The following is a 24308-nucleotide window of genomic DNA, read 5'->3' as shown; positions in this document are numbered from 1 at the left end:
CTCACTACAGCAGACTGAGAGTGAAGTATGAGTATTGCTGGGATACATGGATGACCTGTTTACTAAGACCTCAACTCAGCAAGATCAAAATCGACAAGACTAAAAATATGATCCTGCAATTATCATGAATGAGCAGGAAATAATAAAAAAAACAAAACACTGACTCCCTTCCTGCTGGGAACAAACTGTACACACACCTGAGCCGACGGAATTTAAACACCACAATTGTTCTCAAGGACGTCAAAATAGCCACTTTGATTTGCTGCTACCACAAATAAAAGCAAATTGTTAGGTAATGATATTGCCCGGGGAGATTAAGGGATTACACTTCAAAGTTCAGGGGCCATCTCATGCCACGGCGGAGAGCGCATTACAGGCACGCCTTAAGTAGCTCAAAGTAACTGCATTTTGAAAAGAGTAATCAAGGTTAGATGCCAGACGAGCGTAATCAGCAGGTAAAGACTTTTCACACGTGTCGCATGTACTGTACGTGGAGAAAACACGACCAAGATGTTTTCACGAAAACAAACTTTTCTTTAATATCGTCTCTTGTGAGCACACTCATACACGATAGTTAGTCCCAAGCAAATCCAGTTTACTTCAAATGAATGAAAACAAACTTTCACATTTCTTCCAAGCTTGCATAAATAGTTTTTTAATCGTCGTCACCTTGGATGTAGACGCAGAAGACCTCAGCATTCTGTGTCGTTTTGTTTCCCTTTACAAAAAGCCCAGAAATAGTTTTCTAATTTTTTATAAAAACCATTGAAATGTGATTGTTGTAAGTCATCGGTTATTGTGATTATTAGCTTCATGAACTGAGAGATTATTTAAAATGATCAGTGTCTATCGCCCTGGTGGTTGATGTGAAACTTTACAGCAGTGTCATTTTCACCACGAAATCAAATGTTGCAGTGAGACGACTCAGTTCCTTTATCATCATCATCATCATCATCATCATCATCATCATCATCAAGCACACATGATTTGAACAATACAGCGAAACAGTCTGGACTAAAGAAAAAGACATGAAGCTTCGTGTTGTTTGGAGCGAGGACAGGGTGGCTCTTTAAAGCTGAGGAATGCAAATTGATAGAACTGGAAATGGAAACTGACCGTTCGCCTTTTTTCTTTATGACCTCGTACATTTTTAGCTGTTAACACGAAGACATTTATGGAAGGCATCTGATTACATAAATTATATCACGTTCACAGTACTGGCTACTGGATGTTTGGTGCTTTTCAATACCATGACGGAACACTACTTTGAAGTTGTTCACAAAACACAAAACTGTTTTTACAGTTTGTTTTTACTGTTTTTGCAATCTGTGCATCTCCATGAGAAACAGCTGTGCTACGACATGTCACTGTGAATCTAAAACCAACATCTTGTGTAATTTTCAGCTTTTCAAAAGGCCGAAATTCCATCGAGTCACTTCAGTTTTCTCACGTTCGCCCCGAAGACGAGGTTCGAATCCATGCAGTTGCTCTCCTGCAGAAGTGTTTCACAATTCCTTTGTGTCCCAATAAAACCGACTCCAGAACACGCTCATCTGTCATACGTGACGTTATCAGAGTGAAAGTCTCCGCAGAAAAATACTGGCTCATTTTTTGCTTGATGAACGTTTGGATTTGTTTTTCTTCTCCTGCTCCTTTTCCTTCTCCTGCTGCTGTTTCTTCTCCCTCTTTTTCTCCTCCTTGGCCTCCTTATATTTCCAGACAGGCGGCTCCAGGTAGCCCTTTTGCCTTTTCTTCTTCTTCTCCTTCTTCGGAGTGGGCTCCCCAGATTTTGTCACCTCAATTTTGGGGATGCAGCCCGAGGGGAAGATGCTGTTCCTGTGCGCCATGCTGCGGGGGATGAAGCTCCTCATGCCGCCTGCCACCACGCTGTCCCTGCGCTGCGAGTCCTGACAGCAGGAGGTTAGAGACACGGAGGTGGCCGACAGCGCGGTGGGAGACGGCGAGGTGATGGAGCCATTGCTGTGGGACACCGTGCTCTCCTCCAAGTCCTTTTTGTTGTGCTTTTCAAGCAGTTCAGGCACGGCGAGACGCCGCTTGCCAATTTCCGGGGGGCTGCTGGGACACAACGGCCGGCAAGCGGTGGCTATCAGGGGGCTGTGGATGCTCGTAGTGATCCGGACCATGTGGTCGAAGACCCCGTTGTCTTCGGGGTCATGCGGGAACTTGAAAGAAAGGCTGTCTTTTAAGCGTTGCCTCAGCTTCTGGCCGGCTGTTTTAGCAGCGGTGGCCTTGGCTACGAAGTGCTTCAGGTCAGGCCACTCGGGGATGTAGGTCTCACAGAACTGCTCAGCTATGGGACGTCTCTGCAGCCGGCGAAGTCTGTTCAGAGTCTCAAAGCGGCCGGTCTTAAGAACCCAGTCCTTCAGACCTCTCCCCTGGACCAAGTCGATCGCGTTGATGTCTGCACCTGCATCCCAAAAAACAAGAGAAGAGACGTCAGTTCTTTCAGCTCGGTGTATTAACCAGACCATGCAGCCACATTTCAGGTCAAATCACAGAGTCTATGTGCGGCATTAATCCTTCAGAAACAGATCAGACTCTTTCTCGGCATTGAGGAAAATGATATCGACTGCAGTTAGAGGAAAGCAGTATATTGCAGAAAGTCCAGAGTCCAGAAAATTCACTTTTCAGCCAAATTGCTACAATAATTCACCACAAGCCATTATTCGAGAATGAAAGTCACCCATATCTACTTGATTTAACTTTGGCAAACCACCTGACGAACAATAGAGCCTTCAAAAACAAATCTTTGACCTTATAATGATGATCTACACACATCTATGAATGTAGAATCAAGATGTCAGACTGTTTTTTTTTTGTTTGTTTTTTTATGTAATTGACCTTTAAATAGGGTGTAAATGTGATTATTTTTTATAGCGTTGTTGCAATTGTGTCTTGAACTCTTTAGACTGGACTAATCCCTGCAGAGAGAAACCGGATTAGTTCACCACACAGATGTCCTAATTTACCCTGTATATCACATGTGAGTCCCTCTTATAGGTTTTGATGAACCTTCTCTCACACATCATCCAGGAGCTTTGTGACCACGCTGTGTAGATTTGCCATGTCAATGTGAATTTTTCAGATTAGATTGAGTGAGAAATGTGAAGTTACAAACTTACCATGCATGAGCAGAGAGCAGACACACTCTTCTCTGCCCTGCAGGCCCGCCTTGATCAGGGCTGTGAATCCACGCGGGTCCCTGATTTCCGTGTCCACGCCACCAAAGTAGTTAAGGATGTAGTTTAGGATGATATTGAAACCTGGGCGGTAAAATTCACATTAATAAGTTAATGCTCTGTAGTGGTTCCATGAAGCGTAGACAAAATTATTTATCTGTAAATTAACATTTTTATCTGGTATTTCACTTCTTGGTAAGTTAACCATGATCAACTTAAATAAACAAAAAAAAAGTATTTGAGTTTTAAACAATGTAAATATTCTCATTTACGTTCCAGTATGTTCGATATGTGGAGAAAAGTGAAACAACATCAAAATTTGTTGAAAATGCTTTAAAAAAGTTAATACCAGCAGAAATACAATACAGCCGCAAAATACACAACAAAACAACAAAAAGCCACAACACAAATGCAAAGGCCACAGCGGAAGTGCACACCGGTCAGAACAAGCTTTGTTTTAGGGGGACAATATTCTCTGACGGACTATTTTGATCACGGGAGAGTTTTCTGAAAAGTAAGTAAAATACTGCTGCTCGGTGATTGTGACTAATGTCGTTATTTGTTTTCAGGAATGAGCAATGTTGGTCACTGTTATAATGTTATGTATGAGATCTGCCGTCCGTTGTTTGGTTCCGCTTTGGTTCCGTCACAAAATATTGTCCCCCGGAAACAAAGCCTTTTCTTCCGACCGTTGCCCACTGCCATTGTGGCTTTTTCTGTTGAGTTGTGGCTAAATTATTATGTAAAACTGCTATAAAGGGTTAAAAAGCCTGAAAATAGGTCTTAAGAAGTTCGAACAGCTAAACCAGCTAAAAACCACTAACAAAGCTAAAGCAGCTGAAATGGTTAACAACCCTTAAAACAACGATTAGAAATGTGAAAAGACAAAAACAACGGAAACTTAAAACAGCTAATTCGACTAAAAATTGCCCAAAAAGCTAAATTATAAATACATTTCTGAATCACTGCCAAAAAAAACCCATAAATGCAAAATCATATATATTTTTTTTGTCTATGTAGCAAAACTCTTTTCTTCTGTTCTATTTTTGCAGCTCCAGCAAATTTTTATTAAATGGTAAGTGAAAAAAAACTACTCTTGGTTCTAAAGGTTGCAGACCATTGCTCTAATAACTGTGAGATTGTGTAGTGCACATATCGACAGACATACCTGCCTGGGCAGCAATCATGAGAGCAGTGTTTCCGTCATTGTCTTGGTGGTTGATGTCTAAAAATGGACATGTGTGTAGCAGGAAGACGATATCGACATAACCTTTCCCCACCGCCAGCATCAGTCCGTTCTGATGGAGACAAATAATATTACAGTCATTTGTCTCTATAATGCAGACGTGTGCTATTTTGTGTGTCAAAGTGAGAAAATGAAGTGATATAATCCAGCTGACCTTGCTGTTGATGTCCAGCTCCATGACCTCTTCCTTGGTAACTCCTCTCTCCAGGATGTTGTGCAAGGCAGGGGCATCATTCCTTGCGCAGGCCTCATACAGCGTTTTAGGCGGGTCTGTATATTTTGCATCAGCTTCATAGTTGGGCAGCACTGAGTCATCAGAAAGCACGCTCCCTGAATCAGAGTCGTCCAGGAGGATCTCTGAGTCCTCTGATGGGCCCCTGCCCAGGTGTGGGTCGTCATTCGCTGTAGCCATTGAATCCCCTCGTGCTTGGGACCACACCTGGGAGTCAGGACTGCTGCAGAGCACCTACATCTTACACAGAAACACGTGTCTGTCGTTATTATGAACGTACAACCTTTCTGTTTGTATTTTGTTGACACTTGTCTTTCACCAGGTTCAATATCGAGTGAGTTGAAGGGACTTAAAGAGAATCTAAAATGTTTGAAATGATAGCACCCTCAGAATCTGTGTTCTCCTCAGGTGCCGTATGAAGAAACGGATTCTGGAGGAATCACTCTAATCTGTACAACAGTCAAAAAATGCTTTGAATTTCTCTAAACAGACACTGTGCTGAGTGGTTAGGTTTCTGATTATTTAGTGTGCTTTTCCACATACAGGTTGGCGACAATGACCATATGTAATATTTGATGAATTTGAACCTTCACAATAAGTACTTCACTCTAGATAACCCCTCAATGCATGAGAATAACTCCTCTTTGGAAAATTTTGCCATTCAGCGATTAGCTCTTTGATTCATGGGATTTAATGTTTCCAGCTATTGATGTATTGATCAGGGAAGATTTTCCAGGCATCAGTGTGCTCCGATGTTTGTGTTTCTATTAAGGCTTTGGCAGCTGTAGAAAACTGATCCTGTGAAAAGTCATTGTCGAGGAAGGCGTGATGGCTAAAGAGGATGAGGAGCTTTACTTCTCCTCAGCCATCGTGTGGCTGATTCTTAGTCTCTGGTTGACAAGATGGATTGTCAGATACTTTTTTGACATCGCAGCCTCAACGCATTAACCCATTAAGAGTGTGTGTGTCTGAACGAACTGGACGACTGAAGCGTAAAATGTGTTAACGTACTTATCGACAAAGACGTAACAATATAAATGGAGTGGATGAAGGCATTGTAGGTGGAGTGTTGTCCCTGAAGCAGTGGGAGGCCTCCGTCATGGTGACTTAACAGAAGTGTCACACTGCTTTGCATTACAAGTGTCCTTTGGCACTCAACAGTACACAATGAGTGTTTGTGTCATTCTGTCTCTCTCTCTCTCTCTCTCTTTTTTTTTAAAAGAAGCTATAACAACCTTGATGTCATGGACGTGCGTTCATGTGCATGTAGGTGTTTGCTCTCCTGGCTAAGATGTCAGACATGCAGGGAGGGTTTCTACTGTTGATGTTTGGTCTTCCCACTGAGCAATTGAGGGTTTTCACTCAAATATTTGTGTTGGCCTCCACATTAAGCACATGTCCTTGCTGTTAACTGTTTGCCAAGAATTAGCTCTGCACCTGCTGACAATCACATTAATTCTAAGTTATTAGAGCAGCGGTATCTTTTAAGTAAGCTCTTATTAAATGTGGGCTTGAACCACTCAACTCCCCTAATCCCACAAGCATATATTAGAATCTCTACACTGTGTTGTGCAGAAGAATGAAGATCACAATCAGACAAATATTTCCCCTTTCTTCTCTCTGTTCCTCTTTTTCTGCGCAAACATACAAGGTTCCTACTATAGCTCCTCGATCATGATCTACACTTTCTGCTGAGCTGGAGATTGCAGTCTGGCTCCACTTCATTCTATGCCGTCCGAGTTTGAGTTTGAGTATGAGAATGAAACAGTTTGTGCCAAAACAAGTGAAAAATAGAAGAAATATCAATAGTCAAACTCTCACCCTAAACCAATCCCGCCGTGCTTTTAGTCCTCTTCTTTTTTTTGTCTTGAAAGTTAAAGCATCCTCTTTTAAAGTACTTCCAGTCTTCCTGTTGATTCTTCGTAGGTACTGGTAAAGTTTCCCAAACTCCCTCCAGCTCTAACCTTCCCCCCTCCCGTCATTTCTCCTACTGTCCATTTAGATTGCCTCATCAGCCAGGTCCCAACATAGACTCTGCCGTCCTAAATCAGGCAACGTGCTCTCTTCCTCTCATCCTGATTACAGAAGATTTAAGGATTAAGAGAAAGAAGGAGGCAGCAGCCAACCTTGCTCTTCTCACTGTCTGCTAAGTTAGCCTCTCCTCTACTTTTCTTTTCTTTCTCAATTGTCTCCACTACTATCTCAAAATCCTCAAACCTCTCTAACAATCCCAGAAAGAGCTGTGACTGAATCACAGAAGCTATATGGCTCCTTAATTTGCTGTACTGGACCCCCGGCCTTAATAGATCCAGTGTGTCTTCCTGGTGGGAGACACAGCCTTGGGTCTGTTTTTTCCCATGGAAATCCATTTGCTGGGGCAGCAAACTAACCCTGCTGTTGCTGTAAGCCGGAGGGGGTTGCTAGTAATTATTCCCATGGTGGGGACGACACACACATTCACACAGACATGCTTGAAACACAAAAATACACAACAATACACACAAAGACAAACTGATTGCGCACACTAAAATTTATTTAAATCCACAATGTCGATTTATTAAGACTCAAATATTCAGTGGGACTTCAAAGTGTATTTTTTTTGTCTATTATTGTTTTGTCGAGCCTTTTAACATGCCTGTTAACTATTCTGATTAGACATCTTTACATTATGAGACAACCCAGTTAACCTGCTGCTCGTTCATTTATAACCTTCTTGAACTTTTGCCACAACTTTTTCAGTAGGTAGGGGGTTGAATCCCTTTTGTGGATTTGAATATCGTGTTAAAAGTTTTATTCATAGCATCAGTGACACAATCGCGTGATACCAAAAGGTGCAAGTAAACAGATTAACCCTCATATTGGATGGGACTAATGCCAAGCCATGACTTTGTGCATTGTAACCTGTGTTACGCAACAGTCCCCCTTGTTAGAAGGATGTAGGCTGCCCTCTTTTGATCAAGGTTGGAACTGAAATACTTTGACATAAGCAGCAATGTGCAATGCCATTTATTCTCTCTATGTTGTAATCCAAATATATCTGCAAACTCAGGAAAAAGCACATCCGGTATGAGAAGTCATCATTAAATTTTCTATTCTGGCAACATTATTTTGGTATCAGATGTTCAGCACTGGAGATCTTTAAAAGCCGCCCTAATAAATTGAATACTCAATTCAGAAGAGCGTTGATCTGGTGAATAACAGTTGCTTATCTGTGCTGAGGAGTTAACACAGACATGTTGATAGTCGGTTCGAGCTGATCCACCTCCCCCCCAAAAAAAATTATCCTCCTCAATCCTATCGGATGCCCCCGGGGCAATTCCTTATCAGAAGCTGCCTCCTTGGCTGTGAAGCATCAGATCAGAGCAAAAGCAGAATTTTAAAACCTGATCCCATACTCTAACTACGAGCTACGTTTAGACACAAGAGCCTGAGGCTGGTCCCCTCACTGATATGAAACACAGGAAGAGTAAAAAAAAGTATGTGGGACCAAATCAGGGAAAAAAATAAAAAATCAACAGGAAATATTCCAGAGGAAGAGGAAGAGTGTTTGGCATGGCAGGGCGAGGCTGGGATTGTTTCCCTTTATCTTTTTTAGATATGCCAGAGTGGTCAAGCTGCTGGACCAGATGAGGGCAGCACAGCACATAGAGCACACTTCATGTTTATCTCACAGCACAAAGTCATCACTCTTGTTTCCCCATAGAAAATATCTCTATTTTGTTTTTTCTTTCCTTTCTAAACAAATAATCACAAATCCTATGTATGATTTGAAGAACATTTTGTTCTGATTCCCACCTTCTGATAGTAACCAGACTTTCCTTCTACGGTCAAAGTTATTTTCCTCCTATTCTGCAAATTCCTCCCAGAGCCATTCACTCATCGCTGTGAAAGGCGGTCCACCTTCTCCCCAGACACTGAGGTACCCGGCAGAAGGCGGTGGCAGAGTGAAAGAAGCTGGAAGGAGGCTCGGGAGGCAATGGACTAAGTTTAGCAGGCTTAGTGATTGATTCTAAAGACAGCTATGTGCTCATCTAATATTAGAGTTGGCAGTCCCTGCAGGACTGTTCCTACAAGCATTTGTTCAGACTTTGTGAGTGTCTGCTAAATTATTTTCCAAGCCCCCCCTCCCATGTTGATTGTCCTAAAACATCTAAAAGCTTCACAGTCAGGTGAATGAGAGGAAGCAGGAAGGAAACGTAGCTGAACTTGTTACTTGTTCATGCAGAGCAACAAGGAGATTTTGGATGATTTGTGGAAAGTTATTACAATGAGAAGTTGGAGCTTTGGGGCATTTGTGCTTTGCCTCTAGGGTGGGTGAATAAGTCAACAAATGATGGAAGGAGATGATTTGTTTGGGGGCAGTCTTTGCAAAACTCATATTGGATCGGAAAGGATTGGATTAGACCAAGAAAAGAGACAGAAAACTGAAAATGTAGGCAATAAATCTCTCATTTCTGCTACTATATGTTCATCCAAAGACATATATTTATGCATAATTATCACATTTATTGATTAAAAAGAATCCAACTTGAATAAGGATTTATCCGTATGAAAAGCTGCTTTGTGAAGATAAACAAGAGACAGTAAACTTGCTTTACTGTCTGACTGCTCCTATGACGTGAAGGGATTGCATCAGTCCTAAACTTCTTTTTTCTTTTTAAAATACTGACTATAATTTAGAAGCTGCTGGAATAATTTTTCCTGTTTCTTAAAAGATTTCTGTTCCTTTTTTTTTTTTCTGTTCTTGTTTATACAAACCCACTCGAATGCGTCCGCAGCCGGTCTGGACCTAAGCTAATAAGGATGATGTGGAAATTCAGTTTGAATGCAAAGTGGCTGTTTGAAGTGGTTGCTGCTTCTTCCAACTTCAAGATTAGTGCTTCTTTCTGCTCTCACACATAGTATTTACTGTATTTACTCTGCTGGTTTCAGCCAATTCTCTGAGGCCTTCACTACTGACTGTTTGAATGACCTGTAAGGCGTCTTAAAGAGTTCATGGAAGCCTAGATTGCCTCATATGACCTCTTGGAATTTTACGTCATCTATTTAATTGGTCAGAATAAAACGGAGTGACATAATCTCAAGTTTAAAGATCATAATGACATCATGTTTGAGGCTAATTGATGATACTTAATAGTTTTTCTTTGTCTTTCTTTACCCTGTGATGGACTGACAACCTTTCCTGGGTATACTCACCTAATGCCAACTGTAAGGTAGATACAGAAGATATAAAAGGAGGATGGATAGATACTCCATGAAATACATACAGCCATTTAGATTTCTGATAATCAGCTTTAAAGCCCCTTAAATATACCACTGCTCAAATAATGTTTTTCCATTCAACCTCCCTTACAGAAAAAAAAAGAGACTGCTAATATGAACACATAAATGCAAGTTCATGCATTATTTAGATAGAATTATGACTTCGACTCTCCAGAACATATGGTATGTGTTGCATATGTTTACTCAAACGATGACGGGAGCAAATTTCATGTAATCAATTTAAAAACGACACCATGCAGTTATATCAGTTCCATCAGTTCAGGTCAGCAAGACAGACAACCACACACACTCATACTCACACCTATGGGCAATTTAGAGTCACCAATTAACCTCACATGCATGTTTTTGGACAGTGGGACTGTTTCCTGGAGGAAACCCACGCACAGAAGAGAACATGCAAATTCAGTGGCAAATGCACAATTTAATATTTGAACCTGCCAACATATAAAATAACAGGCACCTCAAACAAAATCAGGTTAGACTGAATTCTGTTGTTATCAAACGCTGCTGCAGTGGCAATAAATGTCATAACAAATGTTCATTGCCTCTGCTGGCTGCAGTTGGACAGTGACGATGAAGCAGCTTCACAAAATGCTGAGCCGCTGTCTGGATCCTGATCAGATCATGTTGCCTTGTCTTTGAGTTCACCCTGATTTTTAGAAACACACCCTCAAAAGTCAAAATGACAAATAAAAAAGAAAGGACAGCGAAGTATAAAAACAATGTCATAGAAAGCAAATTGGGACTCAAATGAATCGTTGCAGCAACGTTTTCTCTGGTTCTGCTTTTAGGAAGAGAGGCTCTCATGGAAGAAGCCCGATCACCTCTGGCCTAGACTATAAATGACCAAAACAGGACAGTGTGTGGATCTCAGGCCGGCTCGGTGACTGGGATGTTTCCCAAAATGTGCATGAAATTTGAGATGGATTTAAAAAAAATAATAAAAAAAATAAGGCAATCGAAATTATATTTGTCTGTGACAGCTGGAGAAGGATTAATGGATTGGAGCAGTAAAAATAAAAAATAAAAGATGCATAAACCAAAGTTTCCAGAAATAGTGTCAGATAATTTACAGATTTACCTCAAACATGCTTCTTTTACTAGATTCACATGTTTTTATTTCAGTGTATGTTAACATCAAAAGCGGCGAATGACCTTTTTGGGGGATTAACAGCTTTGTTCAGTCTCTATTTATCCCTCACTTTTTTTTTTTTTTTTTTTTTTAATTTAGGTCATAAATGATGTATAAACCTTGAAAATGTTAAGCCTTAAATAGTTTACTCAAATGATCATTTAATCTTCAAGAAAAATAGTCTAATCTCACATTCATATATCACGGTGTCAGCACAATGGACTTGTACATGTCTTATAAGGTAAAAATGTGACTGATGATATTTTAAGCTTAAGATGATAATAAAGACAATAAATTACACTGATGGATGAAGGCAATAGCATGTTGCCTCCAGATTAAAAGGGTGGGATGTTTTGGAGCGCGTTAACAGCATCAGGCTTTTCAAGAGTGTGTAGTATTGTAGTGGATGACTATTTCTGTATGAACAATATATCTTTACAAATTCAGGGCTCCATATCTGGTCACATGATACCTTGTGCTGCTCAGTGAAGATGTGCTTAAACACAATATATCAAACAAATGCGATTTTTAACAAAGAAGAATATAAAGTTGTGATCCCTCAGTCATTCAGGGGTGTGTGACGTGGCGCTGACGCTTCCTTCAAAGCGCCGGTACTTTGGAACGTGAAACGCTGGGACCTTCTGAGGATGAATGACTTTCCCTGACAATAAATTTTTTTTACCTCTGGCCTCTCTTAGTGGAAACGCGCTTAGTGGAAGGGAATTTCTGAAAACACTGCTCGTCCCCGGAGATCATTGCCTTGATGGATTTGTGGATATAGACGGCTGACACTAAGTATGATTCTAGCATTTCTTTGGCAAGTGTTTTAAATCGTGGAGTGACACATGTAAGGATCATCAAAATAGACTAATTGATTACATAATACATTTGTTTTTTTTGCATTCAACTCATCACGCGCTCTAACTTTTAACTTGTTTGAATCCTCAAAAACCTTTAATTTCTAGAGTTTAAATAAAACGTTTTGATTCCACTGTTGGGCCCATACAAAGACCTCACTCATGGGTCTGTCTATAAATATTAATCGAGATCTTCTGATTTCAGAGCAAATAATCTTTTGCGTAGCCACAAATAAACACGACTGGCTTGATAAATGAGTATCACAGCAGTTGGAAAAGTTGGATAACGTGTGTGTGCAACTGGTGACAGTCTCTTAAATAGTTAAGCTTCACGGGCCGTGTGCTGATACCTTATTTGGGGCTGCCCTTCTGCTCAAGAGTTCACAGAATCCATGTGTCACTGCCTGAGACTTGGGCAAAGATGAGGAGCGAGGCTTGTAAGGGTGCCACAGTGGTTCACAGAACGAGCTGAGGATTGAGCTTGCCTAAGACCGGAGGAGAAATCCAGGTAGTGAGTACAAAGAGGAAGAAAAGAAGGAAGAGTGAGAATAATGGAAGGAGGTGAGGTTTTTGGGAGGGGGTGGTGATTCTCTATAGCCAATGATGAACAAGAAAGGAGGATTTCAGGGAGGGTGATGTGCTCAGTCACTGCTCTCGGCTCCGGCACTCAGAGAAGACAGAAGACGACCAACTTCACAGAGAAATGACAGAAAGAATGGTGAAGAAGAGCAACCAACTCTAGAATGAGGCCCAAGAAAACCTTCTTCCTTGGGTTTTAGGACTGAGAGTAGCAGAGGAGACACTGACTGGATTGAGCCGGAAGAACCTGCAGGAAGCTCACCTGTGTGTGCTGGAGGAGAGAGACAAAAACTCTGAGGCTCCCATAAGCACAGGCTCCGGCTCCCGAGCGCCTCAATCCCTCCTCTTCCTGGATCAATTAGTCTCCTGCATGAGGTTTCCTGTGTTTCAGACTAGAACGAGGTGGGCTCGGCTCCAAAAAGCGGCACAGTGTGCTGTGAAGGAGCAGAGAACCGGGAGGACGAGGCAGGGAGGGGATACGAACATACAAAACCGTGTCGAACTTTGGAGATCTAACGTCACGAACAGAGGAGGAGAGTAATCTGAAGGGAGTGTTTGTTTGTTGTTGGGGAGAATGAAGGCACTGCAGAAGAATCAGGGACGCACTGACCAGATGTTGGGAGCCATGGCTGACATGCTGACATCCGTGGCCATGCCCAATCAACAGTGGGTGAGTTGGTTGTGTTGGCTTTGTTTGTGTATTTACTGGTCCTTTGCTTGGAAGCGTAACGCCGCGAATTCAAAAAGATGGAAACAGACACACATGGAAATTTGTTTAGGGTTTACTGAGCATGACATCCATCTCATCTCTGGTCCACATCAATGCATTCCAGGATTACATGCCATCGCTATAACTTGGCCATAAACCTAAAATGGTCAAGGTAGACAAGCAGGGAGGAAAGAAAGATAGATAGATAGAGAGAGAGAGAGAAAGGGAGAGACAGAGAGAGAGGAACGTTGGAAGTCTCTGTTCGGTGCTTTGGAGGAATCTTGGATGTGGAACAGGAAACAGAGAAGTGGTGATTGAAACATCTGACCGTAAACAGAACCGTGCAGGTGTAACGCCTCACTGCAGCCCCGCAAATAAATACTACTTCACTACAGTCTCCTCATCTTCTCTCCTTCTTGCGCATTTCTCCTGTTTACAAAGATTATACAGCAGAGGAATGAAATATACATAATCCAAGAATGATGACAAATGTTTATCTTGACATATCATTTAGGGATAGTGGTAAAAAACATCAACATACCAGTGAATCCATTCTCTCTCCTAACAGCGATAACTCTGGCTGCCCCTATTAACCTCAACTCTGGTGCTGTTGGGCTTTAAATACAGATTTAAATTGCTGTCTGAGGATCAGTCCTTATCCAAGCTCTTTGGTAAAAGCAGGGCCTTTTTCCCCCCGTTGCATTCTTGTTCAGTGTGTAATGGAGTCAATGGATGAAAAAGATGCGAGGGAATTGTGGAAAAAAGAAAAAGAAAAAACCTGCCACTGGTATAATGTTTGTGGTTTTGCGGCAATAAATACTCTGTACAATCCTACAATCACTTCCTCCTTGGGAGCTGGGCTCCACCATTGACAAAGGCATCTCTGTGTGTAGCTCGCAGAAGGGGGTGAGGCAGACCTCCCATCAGGCGAGGAGGAGAAGGGGCCTGTCCAGGGCCTGTGGGAGCAGGAGGGGCTGGACTGGGAGCAACAGGGCACGACGGCAGAAAACACCGAGCCGAGAGAAAGAACAGGTAAGACCTGAAAGAGCGTACACGTAAGGGGGACGGGCCGCCTTGTGACCCCTGACGTGCAGTGTTATCCAAACATTGTCCCTCGCCAAACCAGTCAGAGCCGAAGAGGCTGACGGGGAAACACAAACGTTCCGTCTCGGCTTTGATTCGTTTGTAAGAGAATGTTTCAGATTTCTGTTTGGTGACTTTCCAAAACAACCGTCGACCACTCACCGAGTGACCGATGGCAACAGTTTTGTGTTGAAGTGTACATATATACAGCGCAGGAGTGTTGAAACAACTTTCATAGGAGTAAACAACTAGACCCTGCGTGTCTTACGAGTCTTTGTTTTTCCGAGCCCGTTCTCGAATGTTGGCCGCATGTGAATGAACAGGCTCCGTCTGCCTTATCTGATGGGGCTCATTATGCAGTAACTGCAGGGACAGTATCAGATTGGAGTCAACTGTGTGCCAAAGCTTTACCCCATAGACTCCACCCTCTCTATCCTCTATTAGCACTGATAGCAGTAAATTGCCTCTCTGCAATGTACCGTACACAAGTACGTGAGAGAGAGAAAAGGATCCTTGTGAACATGCATATACACAAGCAATACTTTCCAGATGGGGGTAAGAAAACACGCTCAGCTGCCTCTCTTCCCCTCTCTGCCCCATCACTGTTGCCTGGACTTATTCTGATTCTGCTGTGAGAGGGTTTGCGTGTGTTGCTATTTTCCTTGAGTGGAAGGGAACAAAAGGAGCCTTGTGGCAGGGTCTGGGTTTGGGTTAGAGGGAGTGTGTATGTATATATACTGGAGGTTTGGTGGTGTGTACCATGTGGCGGGACCACTGACTGTTACGGGAGGGGTGCGAGTGAGGCCAGAGGAAACTGTCAGCGATGCTTATCTGTAATAGTCCCACTCAAATGGGCTATGCTGTGTGAAATCAATGCAGTGAAAGATGTTTTTTAGTTTCGAAGTGCAGGGAGAAAAAAACAAAAAGAGCAGAGACCTGCATTATTCTGGGGCATGTAGACGGATAATGACTAAACGGGAGATTGTTTACTTCAGGCCCAGACAAACTTCTTTTGCCGGATTGTTTTTGCATAGCCCAATTTCCCATTCAGGGGAAACTGGAAGGAAAATCAATGAAACAAAAAAAGCAGAAAAACATCTGAATCACTGCAAGGAACAAGGTGCTTCATTTCAGCCTGGCTAGATTCAGGAGTGCATTTTTGTTATTCTTATCATTATTATTCACTGGCATTCAGGAAGTTTTCACAATGCTTCACTGTTTCCACATTTGGTTATGGTACAACTTTATTCCAAAAATTGTTAAAAGCTTTTTTTGTTCCTCACAATTCTAACAACAACAATAACGATAATGCGTTATGACAATGTGAAAAAAAAAGTTTTGGAAATATTTCCAAATTTATCAAAAATAAAACACTAAGAAATCACATGTACATCAGTATTTAGCCTTTGCTCAATACTTTGTTGGCCTTTGGCAGCAACGACAGCCTCAAGTTGTTGTTTTTTAAAAATGTATTGCCAAAAGCTTTGCACACCTCTCTTTGGGCAGTTTGGTCCGTTCCTCGTTGCAGCACCTTTCAACCTCCATCAGGTTGAATGAGGAACGTTGATGCTCAGACATTTTGATGTTTAATCAGATTCTAGTCTGGGCTCTGGCTGGTCCTTCACAGAGTCGTCGTCTTGCTGAAAGATGAACTGTAGCTCTAGTCTGAGGCCCAGAGCGCTCGGGAGCAGGTTTTCATCCAGGATGTCTCTGTACATCGCTGCATTCATCTTTTCTTCTGTCCTGACGAGTCTCTCCGCAGCATGATGCTGCCACCACCGTGCTTCACTGTAGGCATCGTGTTGTCCTGGTGATGAGCGATGCCTGGTTAACTCAAACATGATGAATGTCATTCACCCAAAGAGTTAAATCTTTGTCACATCAGACCAGAGAATTCTGTCCCTCACTGTCTGAGAGTCTTTCTGGTGCATTTTGAAAAACGCCGTTGACTAAGGAGTGGCTTCTGTCTGGCCACTCGACCAAACTGGCCTAATTAGTGTTTCTATCCTTCTGGAAGGTTCTCCTCTCATCACAGAAGAACACTGGAGCTCTGACAGTGAACATCAGGTTCTTGGTCGTCTCCCAGACAAACTCCCCGATGGCTCAGTTTAGCCAGCCAGCTTTCAGAAGAGTCCTGGTTCTGCATGTCTAAATGTTTGGTTTGCACTGTTATTTAGGCCATGTCTACACGTACCCGGTTTTTTACAAAAACGGATATCTCCCCCACGACATTTACAAAAAACTCTTCATTTACACGGACCTGCTTATACACCTGGTTCAGAGCTACTCTGAGCAGCCAAACCTGTAGGGGGCAGTGTAACGATAAGCAGGAAGCCATAATAGCCCATCAAAATCCTTAAAAAAAACAAAAAAAAAAAACATGACGTCACGAATTGTGACATAATTATCCTTTGGATGCAACATGGAGTTTATCCAGATCTCCACTCAGGAATAATTTGTATTATAACGTGTGAAAGTTAACACTTCTTTTGGAAGAATAACATGAGACACCTTCGACAAAATGCAAGGATTTTGGAAGATTTCTATCTTATTTGTTTTCATTGTAATCTCTTATGTTGTGTACTTATTGTGTCAGCCCACATATCTGCCTACGCACTGCCAACAGTTGACACTGCAGAGATAAGAAAAAAAACCAACTAAAAATGTCATTGTCATTGTCTATGGAAGATATTTTCGGCAATCAAACAGGTAAAACAGAAGGTCCGTGATGGGAAGAGGGGAGGCCCCTGTTTTCTTTAAAGACATGGTTCATAGGGCCATACAGACCATCTGTTATGTGTTAGAAACAAGATGCCTGCTAATGGCTTCCCGGGAATCACAGAGGACAGTGTTAGTCACCTCAGTTCTTCCTATATATTAGTCTTGTTTTCCTTTTTTTTTTTGGTCTTCCATTTGTCTTAGAAATGAACCTCAGTCGACTTTCATTCTTTTTCCTCTCTGATTGTTCATTTCCTCCCCTCTCTCATCCTCCAATTTCTTCTCCGGTCCACATACCCGTGACTAAATTTTTTACATCAAGACAATGTCCGCAGCGTTGGTATTTCAAACCCGGTGTCTCCTTTGAGCTGCTGATCATTTTTTTTCTCCAATCTCATCAGTGGTTCCTTTTCTTCGTGACACCCTGGACTCACAGCCATATGCTTTATTATCTCATTCTGCCCAAGCAATATAGTTCCAAAACACTGAGCTACGATGGACATTTGTATCAGTGCAGTGTTTTATACTTTTGTCTTTTTCACCAAAAACCACATGAAGCTTCATCAACAGGCAGACCAGTTGCTTTTCTCATCTACAATAATTCAATAATATAAAAAGCCCTTTTGTTATATTCTTTTTGTCCCATTTTGTTATGTTTCTTAACACATGACAATAGCTTACTTTCTACTTTGAGTAGTAATTCGGTGTCTTTTTTCTGCTTGTCACAATTATACCAAGATTGCTTATATAATCTTGAAATAATGAAGTTACTTCTGTTAAAAGGCTGAAGGTCAAAACAAATAACTGGAAAACATTTTGTCGATAAAAAGACAAAGTTGTTAAAAAAAAGGTGTGGAATCAGGCAAGAAATCCAATCAATCACTATTTTTACAAGTAGTACTGTTGAGATAAACAAAACTTGAAAGTGGATGAATTAATCAGGTTTTGTGGGGAGTGTGCCAACCAACGAGAAGCCCTGATCCCCAGGGACCCTGCTTCTAAACTGTGTGTGTATGCAACCTTACATGGGCACAGATCGACCTGATATTGCATCTTATCGTGTTGTAATATGTACTAGCGCGACTGCCTAATGACTTTAATTTGCACAGAGATATTATGGATGCAGCAGCACTATAAAATAACTGTGACGATTGTAGCTGTTATGAAGTTGTCATGTACTTGACTGGAGGTTTCAAAATTAGGATGAGCTTACTCAAGTGGATTTCTTAATTTTCTTTTTCCACATTTTAAGATTCTATTGTTAAAGATATCCACAAAGTCTATCTTCTGCAAGGGTTTTAACTGAACTACTTTGTTCTAAAATTGAATTTTTAATCACTTTTCGTCAAATAAATTTCGTTCTAAATATGTGTGTTTTGAAAACAATGTCCCCCTGACCTTTGGCTTTCGTCAGGCTACTGTGCCCCCCCTCCCTCGTTTGACTGTTTGACTCCACAGGTGAAAGACTGAAAACTGTATACCCTCCCAGGGACCCAGTGATTCACGCTCAAACGATGATTTAGCGTGCGCATTTCTTTGTGGAGTTCCTGTTGTGCTGCAGAGAAGTGGGTCAGACGGGGCTGGCGGGAAGGCGCAGGTCAGTCAGGTCAGTGAGACACCTCACAGGTCACTGCACCGCAGCACAGCTGGCATTTAAACCACAAACTGACCTGGAATAAGAAGAAAGAGGCAGATGGAGGAAAAAAAAAAAGAAAAGAAAAAGTCACATGTATGTGGATGTGGATACACGCTCTCATGCAGTCATGTGCTTCCACACATACCACACACACACACACACACAAAGGCAAAATCAGAAAGTCATTTGCAGTTAAAAATTTCAAGTTCAGATTGAAGGAGTTCCCGCACCATACAAATTTGAATGCGATATAACAGCAACACCTCAAAATCATTTTTCCAAGAGATAATCTCATGGGTAACTCTCGGTTAACATTTGCTTAATTAAAGGTTTTTTCCTTTGGGTGGCGTTTTCGATCAGACCTAAGCCCCGAACGCAGACGGCAGCGGTCCCAGAGTCTCGGCGGTCGCATTTTGTTTCTACAGCAAGATTTGCTAGTTCACCTCCCGGGAGATAGAGAGCGGGGTGGTGTGTGTCAGATCAGTTGAGGTCTGCTTGAATAAGAGCAGTTAAATAAAGAAACAAGTACGTGTTTGTGCGAATGCAGATCTTTCCCTGAGAAGTGAGTCGACATGGGCGGTGTCCGTCTCCTCCGTGGAGCTCCTGCCGCTGGCGAGCAGCCGTGCTCGGTGAGGTATAACAGCGGGAGGTACTGAGTGGTACAGCATCGCGGTGAGGTGCACACACATGCATGCACAGAGGCACAGAGGCAGCACACCTGTCTGCCTCCCTGCTGCATTCTCACTGTGCAGTTTAGTCTAATTGGACAGAAAAGCGAAGCTCTCTGCAGGCCCGAGAGGAGAAGAACAGGACAGTTACTTTCTGCTTCGAGGTGGGACCTCAGCCAAAGCCCCCCTCCCTCCACAAACCTCCCCCTCACACCGGCTTGTCCAGAATGCCAGTTTGCCTTAATTGGTGCTCAGCTTGGAAATGAGGGGAGGGAAAAAATAGAGAGGGAGAGGAACTAAGGAGGAAAAAGTGAGGGGGAAGGAGGTAGGAAAATGAAATGTAAGTGAGCATATTTTGGCAGGATTTCAGCTGGCTGATGGGGTGAGGAGAGGCTAATGTCACTAGGGGGCTGGGGAACACACTCTGAATAAGCAACTGCATGTCTGTGCAACTGAGACAGGCTGCGCCTATTAGTATGCATTATGTCACAGGAAGTCTCCATATTTGCTTGTTGCGTGTGGAGCGTGTCGTACAGTATCACTATGCATTATGAACGACTGTACTCCAGCTGGGTGTATGGCGTTTTACCACACACGCATTTCAACCGTATCACATCAAAAGAACATTAGGAAGCACTGTTTATATGCATGAGCTGTTTTACATTCATAGATCATACTCCAGATTCCAAGCTGAACCTCCTGAATGTGTCTCACTGACCACCTCACAGTAAAAAAACAAAAAACAATACATTTTCCATATTTGGCTTTTAGAAAAATAGCCTCATCCATCTACTTGACCGCTGATCTTCAGCTAAGCCTTTAAGTTCAGTCCAGTGTGAACGTATGTATAGATTTTCTTCAATCGTCCTGGTCTCTTCATCCACATCTGCACACGTACGCCTGTGCAGATGAATCATCTTTAGCACACGCGTGTGTGTGTGTGTGTATGTGTGTGTGCGTGTAAAGGAAGGAGTGAGGGAGCAACGAAGGAAGATAAAAGGAGAGAAGATGAATGTGTGTTAATGCCTGCCTCACCTCACATCCCCCGCTACTCCCTCCAAGCCAGAGGAGGAACATTTTTTCCATATTTCTGTTAACATTCACGGCTCTGTAAATGTCTGCCGGGCCAATTTCAGTGTTCATTTTTTGAGAGGTTTCATCTCATATCGAGAAGGTGTCAAATATCAAGGCTGATCCTTTGAAATGGGCTTCTGCATCACAAAAATTAAACATTTCATACCACAGCTGTGTCAGTTAAGGCCTTTTTCTGTTGTGCAACATTAAATCAGTCCTCGTATGACATGCATTTGCAATAATTTGGTTGTGGAAATGATTAGTGACTAAAGCTGGGGTATTTTTTTAATTATACTCTAAGGGCTTTGAGGAATTAACACTTTTATTATCCTTACGCAACAAAGACAAGCGCCCCCTACTGTTTCCTTGTGAAACCAGACTGGCCGCTCATATCTTAAGATCACATGTAAAGATTCCTCTGTAATCGCTTCATAAATTTTAAATGCATTTCAGAACCAATGTATTCTTTATTATATCTCTACTGTGAAGCTGTTGTTTGCATTGAATTATTGTGCAGGCTGCACTCAATTAGTAATGCTTTACCCTCCATTTTTGTTTCAGTGTCTTTATCTTGTTTTTGCAGTCTTAAGTATATTTTGCATCCCTGTGCTGAGAGACATCCAGATCAACTTCAGACAAATGGACGCGTTCAGCGACACAGTTCAATATTCTTCTGGTGAATTGCCCCTTCGCAGTCGCTTAAAGCATCCATTATGAGCAAAGAAATAGAGATATTGGGGGTTGAGCTGACGAGGGAGGCGAGGATGGACAGAGAGGGAGAAAAGCTGGGAGGATCAATCTGTACGTGTGTCTGGATACGGTACAATAATGCAGGTGTGTGTGTGTGAGTGTGTGTGTACGTGTACATTTGCGTGTGCGTTTGTGTGTGTGTATTCAACTTGTGTGGCTAATGGGTGAGGCAGCAACATTTCTCTGTTTGCTCTCACCTTCTCCTGTCTAACACGCTGGCATCCTGACAGCAGGCCGCCGCCACCCTGACACTGTGGAGAGAGAAGCTGGGTAGAACCGCTGAACGACTCGACAGTGCACCGCATGGGATGTGCTGCATGTGTGTGTGTTTGTGTGCGCGCGTGCACGGCAGGCCAGCGCCAGCCGATACTCAGCCGTCTCCTGTTTCCACTGATGCTCCCCGAAGAGGAACCTGAGTGGGTGCTGTGATGAGGCCCATATTTGTTGCAGTAATCAGGTGGTGTTTTCCCCGCAGTCAGATTGTAGCCTTTTGAAAGGAGCATGGCATGATGCGCCCTGCAAAAGTGAGATGAGATCACACACTGAGTCAACGCCTCAACAGCTTCAGGCCGCAAAGACGCTGTTTGTTGGTCAGATAATAATTGGTTGGGTCTCAGAAGGCGCAATGTGTCATAAAAGCCTTTTCTGTTTCCTTCCTGTGCGGGTTTAATGGCGAGCTGTTTACTTGAATGGCCCCGCTTTACCCAATGATATTTCAGCAGAGTCCGATATAATCCGAAGTTCTGGCAAGAGAGTCGTCGTCCCGTCTTTGATTATGTTGAATGTGCTCAATCTGGAGTGTACTCTCATGTTGGGCCTTCCTCTGCAACTCCTGGGCTTATCAAAGTGACTCAAGAAAGCAACAACACCAATGTGCTTGTTTTGACCTCATAACAGGAGGTTTTTTTTACAACCACGTCTGTACCAGACACAAACACCCACATGGGCTGTGTCTGATAAACTCAACATGCAGTCTGTCACAGGCTCTTATTCACACATGGCTGTGCCGTGGCACACACATCATAATTTTTCATTTAAACCGCTGGGAAATCCTAAAAGTGAGAGTCGACAGCTGAGTCGAAAAAGGATCGAGACATTTTGCAAATACATTTTATTTATTTTTTTGCTTCTGTTCAAGTCTGACAAGCACACAGCCAAGCATTCTGACACTGGCAAACCACTGGGGCTGGCATTTTTACTTTTCTGAGGATTACAGAGCTACTTTATTCAGCAAAGTACAATTAGTCTAATGAAAAAACAAAAAACAAAAGCACATATATATTACTGCAAAGAGATTCTGACCAACAGTCAAACCTCAGATTGACGAGGAACAATGTGGACTCTGTTATCGCCCCAAAACAACAGACAGATATCAATCCACTCTACATGTGTTTTGTGGATTTGGAGGAATCTTACAACCACGTCTCCTGAGATCCTCTATGGGAGGTGCTTCTATAGAATCGTTGTTGCTGCTGCTGGCTGTGGACAGACTGCAGACTCAGCAGGTTGTGCTTTGACGTCTCTTTTGTTCGTGATGCTCACAGACAGGGTGCAAAGTCAGGAAGGCGTCATGACCAAAACAATGGAGTGAAGACTGTTGAGCTGGTTCAGGCATCTGAACTGGTGGCCTCCCATTAGAGGTCCACCAGGTACATCCAGTAGGTCGAGGTACTCCTAGAAGGGCTGGAGGAAGTCGTAGAGGACCAAGATGACTTGGCTTATATTTCCACTGGGACCTCATGTTACACCAGTTTTCTGCCACAGTACACAGTTTAAGTGTATACTCTGGAATTAGAGCAGCCAACTCATTCATCTCATTTGCATCTCTTCTGTTAACATACTCCAATCGGAGAGCCTTTCCTAATTTTATGAAAGCTTGAGTTTTTCAACTTTCCTCTGGATATGTGGATGAATGAATGCTTTGGACAGAGTTGTACTTTATGATTTGTTTGCATACAGTCACTCACATGATGAGTTATTTGTAATTGCCGAGCAGACATGCTTAGAAATGATGTGGGACTGTACCAGAGTGTACCACCGTCTTAAACACACACAGGCTGTAAGAGTGCAAGAGTGTTAAACACATACAGACTGTAAATACTTTTGCAGCTGTTCTTGTTAGGACACCACATTGACTTCCTGTTACTGTTGACAGTCAGAATCAGATCCCAACCCCCTCGTGTGAACCCTAAGCTTACCTCAATTCAGACCTTGGCATTGACCAGAACCGTAAACCCTACATCCAAACATGAGCTTCAATAATATAATGTTTTTTTGTTTATTTCTTCATTTGGATTTAGCTTTAGGTCAGATAAGCGCCGCTGGTCCCACAACGAGGTCCGAAAGAGGTCATGAAAACCTGCAGAAACACACGTGCACACTGCCAGCATTGTGAAATATGAAACTGCCTGGACACACACACACACACACACACACACACACACACACACACACACACACACACACACAAAGAAAGTGTGTGCAGGCTCCATGATCATAAATGAGCAGAGCAGTCAATACTGGAGCTGTCCCAGCCAGGAAAGCCCACCGTGATCAATGGGTCCACGAACTGTCAGGAAGTATAGCACACAGCAATCCACTGACTGGAAAAGACTTGACACCTTCAATGGCCTATCCTCTGCAAATAGGATGATGTATCGCTGCAGACCTGCGTGTTACTATTTCCAGGGTCAGCCCTGAGCAGACACAAGAGAGCGTGTCATTTCATCTGGATATCTAAGTGCGCCTGCAAGCATTACCTATGCCAAGACGAGGCTCAGCCATGTAGAAAAGAGGATAACAGACAAGATGGGGGGGCAGCAGAGGAGAGAGGAAACCGAAAAGGAGCAGAGGGAGAAAAAAAACAGCTGAGAGGAGGGAAGAGAGAAAACAGAGGACAGGAAGAGAGAAAACTAGGGGAGTGGGAACCTTATCCTGGAATAGCCAGCAACTAGAGCTGCAGACTCCACCCTTCTCACCCTCCCCTTACTCTCCCTCTGTTTCTCTTTCTCTCTCAGCCCTACTATCTCCCTCTCTCTCTCTCTCTCTCTCTCTCTCTCTCTCTCTCTCTGTCGAAGCAGTCTCCCAGCCTGTCATTTGACCAGGCAGTTCACAGAGGCAAGAGCTCGGCACCAAAAAGAA

The 24308-nt window shown here is 42.7% G+C and overlaps 1 protein-coding gene across 2 annotated transcripts; it reads right to left on the bottom strand.

Moving 5' to 3' along the window:
• Positions 1-517: 517 nt before the first annotated feature.
• On the bottom strand, positions 518-6962 carry ankrd33aa (ankyrin repeat domain 33Aa). Of its 2 annotated transcripts, none has more exons than XM_080469661.1 (5): positions 6500-6962; positions 4601-4918; positions 4369-4498; positions 3144-3284; positions 518-2428 (listed from the first exon to the last, which is right to left on the bottom strand). In XM_080469661.1, the coding sequence occupies exons 2-5, from the start codon at positions 4856-4858 to the stop codon at positions 1605-1607; spliced, it is 1353 nt and encodes a 450-aa protein (XP_080325787.1). In that variant the 5' UTR covers positions 4859-4918; positions 6500-6962; the 3' UTR covers positions 518-1604. The 2 variants fall into 2 exon arrangements, with proteins under 2 accessions (XP_080325787.1, XP_080325788.1); XM_080469662.1 differs by having other exon boundaries at positions 4601-4912; positions 6500-6670.
• Positions 6963-24308: the final 17346 nt, after the last annotated feature.

This window comes from Lipophrys pholis (assembly GCF_963383615.2).
Source record: "Lipophrys pholis genome assembly, chromosome: 8".
Lineage (NCBI taxonomy): Eukaryota > Metazoa > Chordata > Actinopteri > Blenniiformes > Blenniidae > Lipophrys > Lipophrys pholis.
Note: the sequence above shows the minus strand (reverse complement) of the source record. Positions and strands in the feature narration are given on the sequence as shown.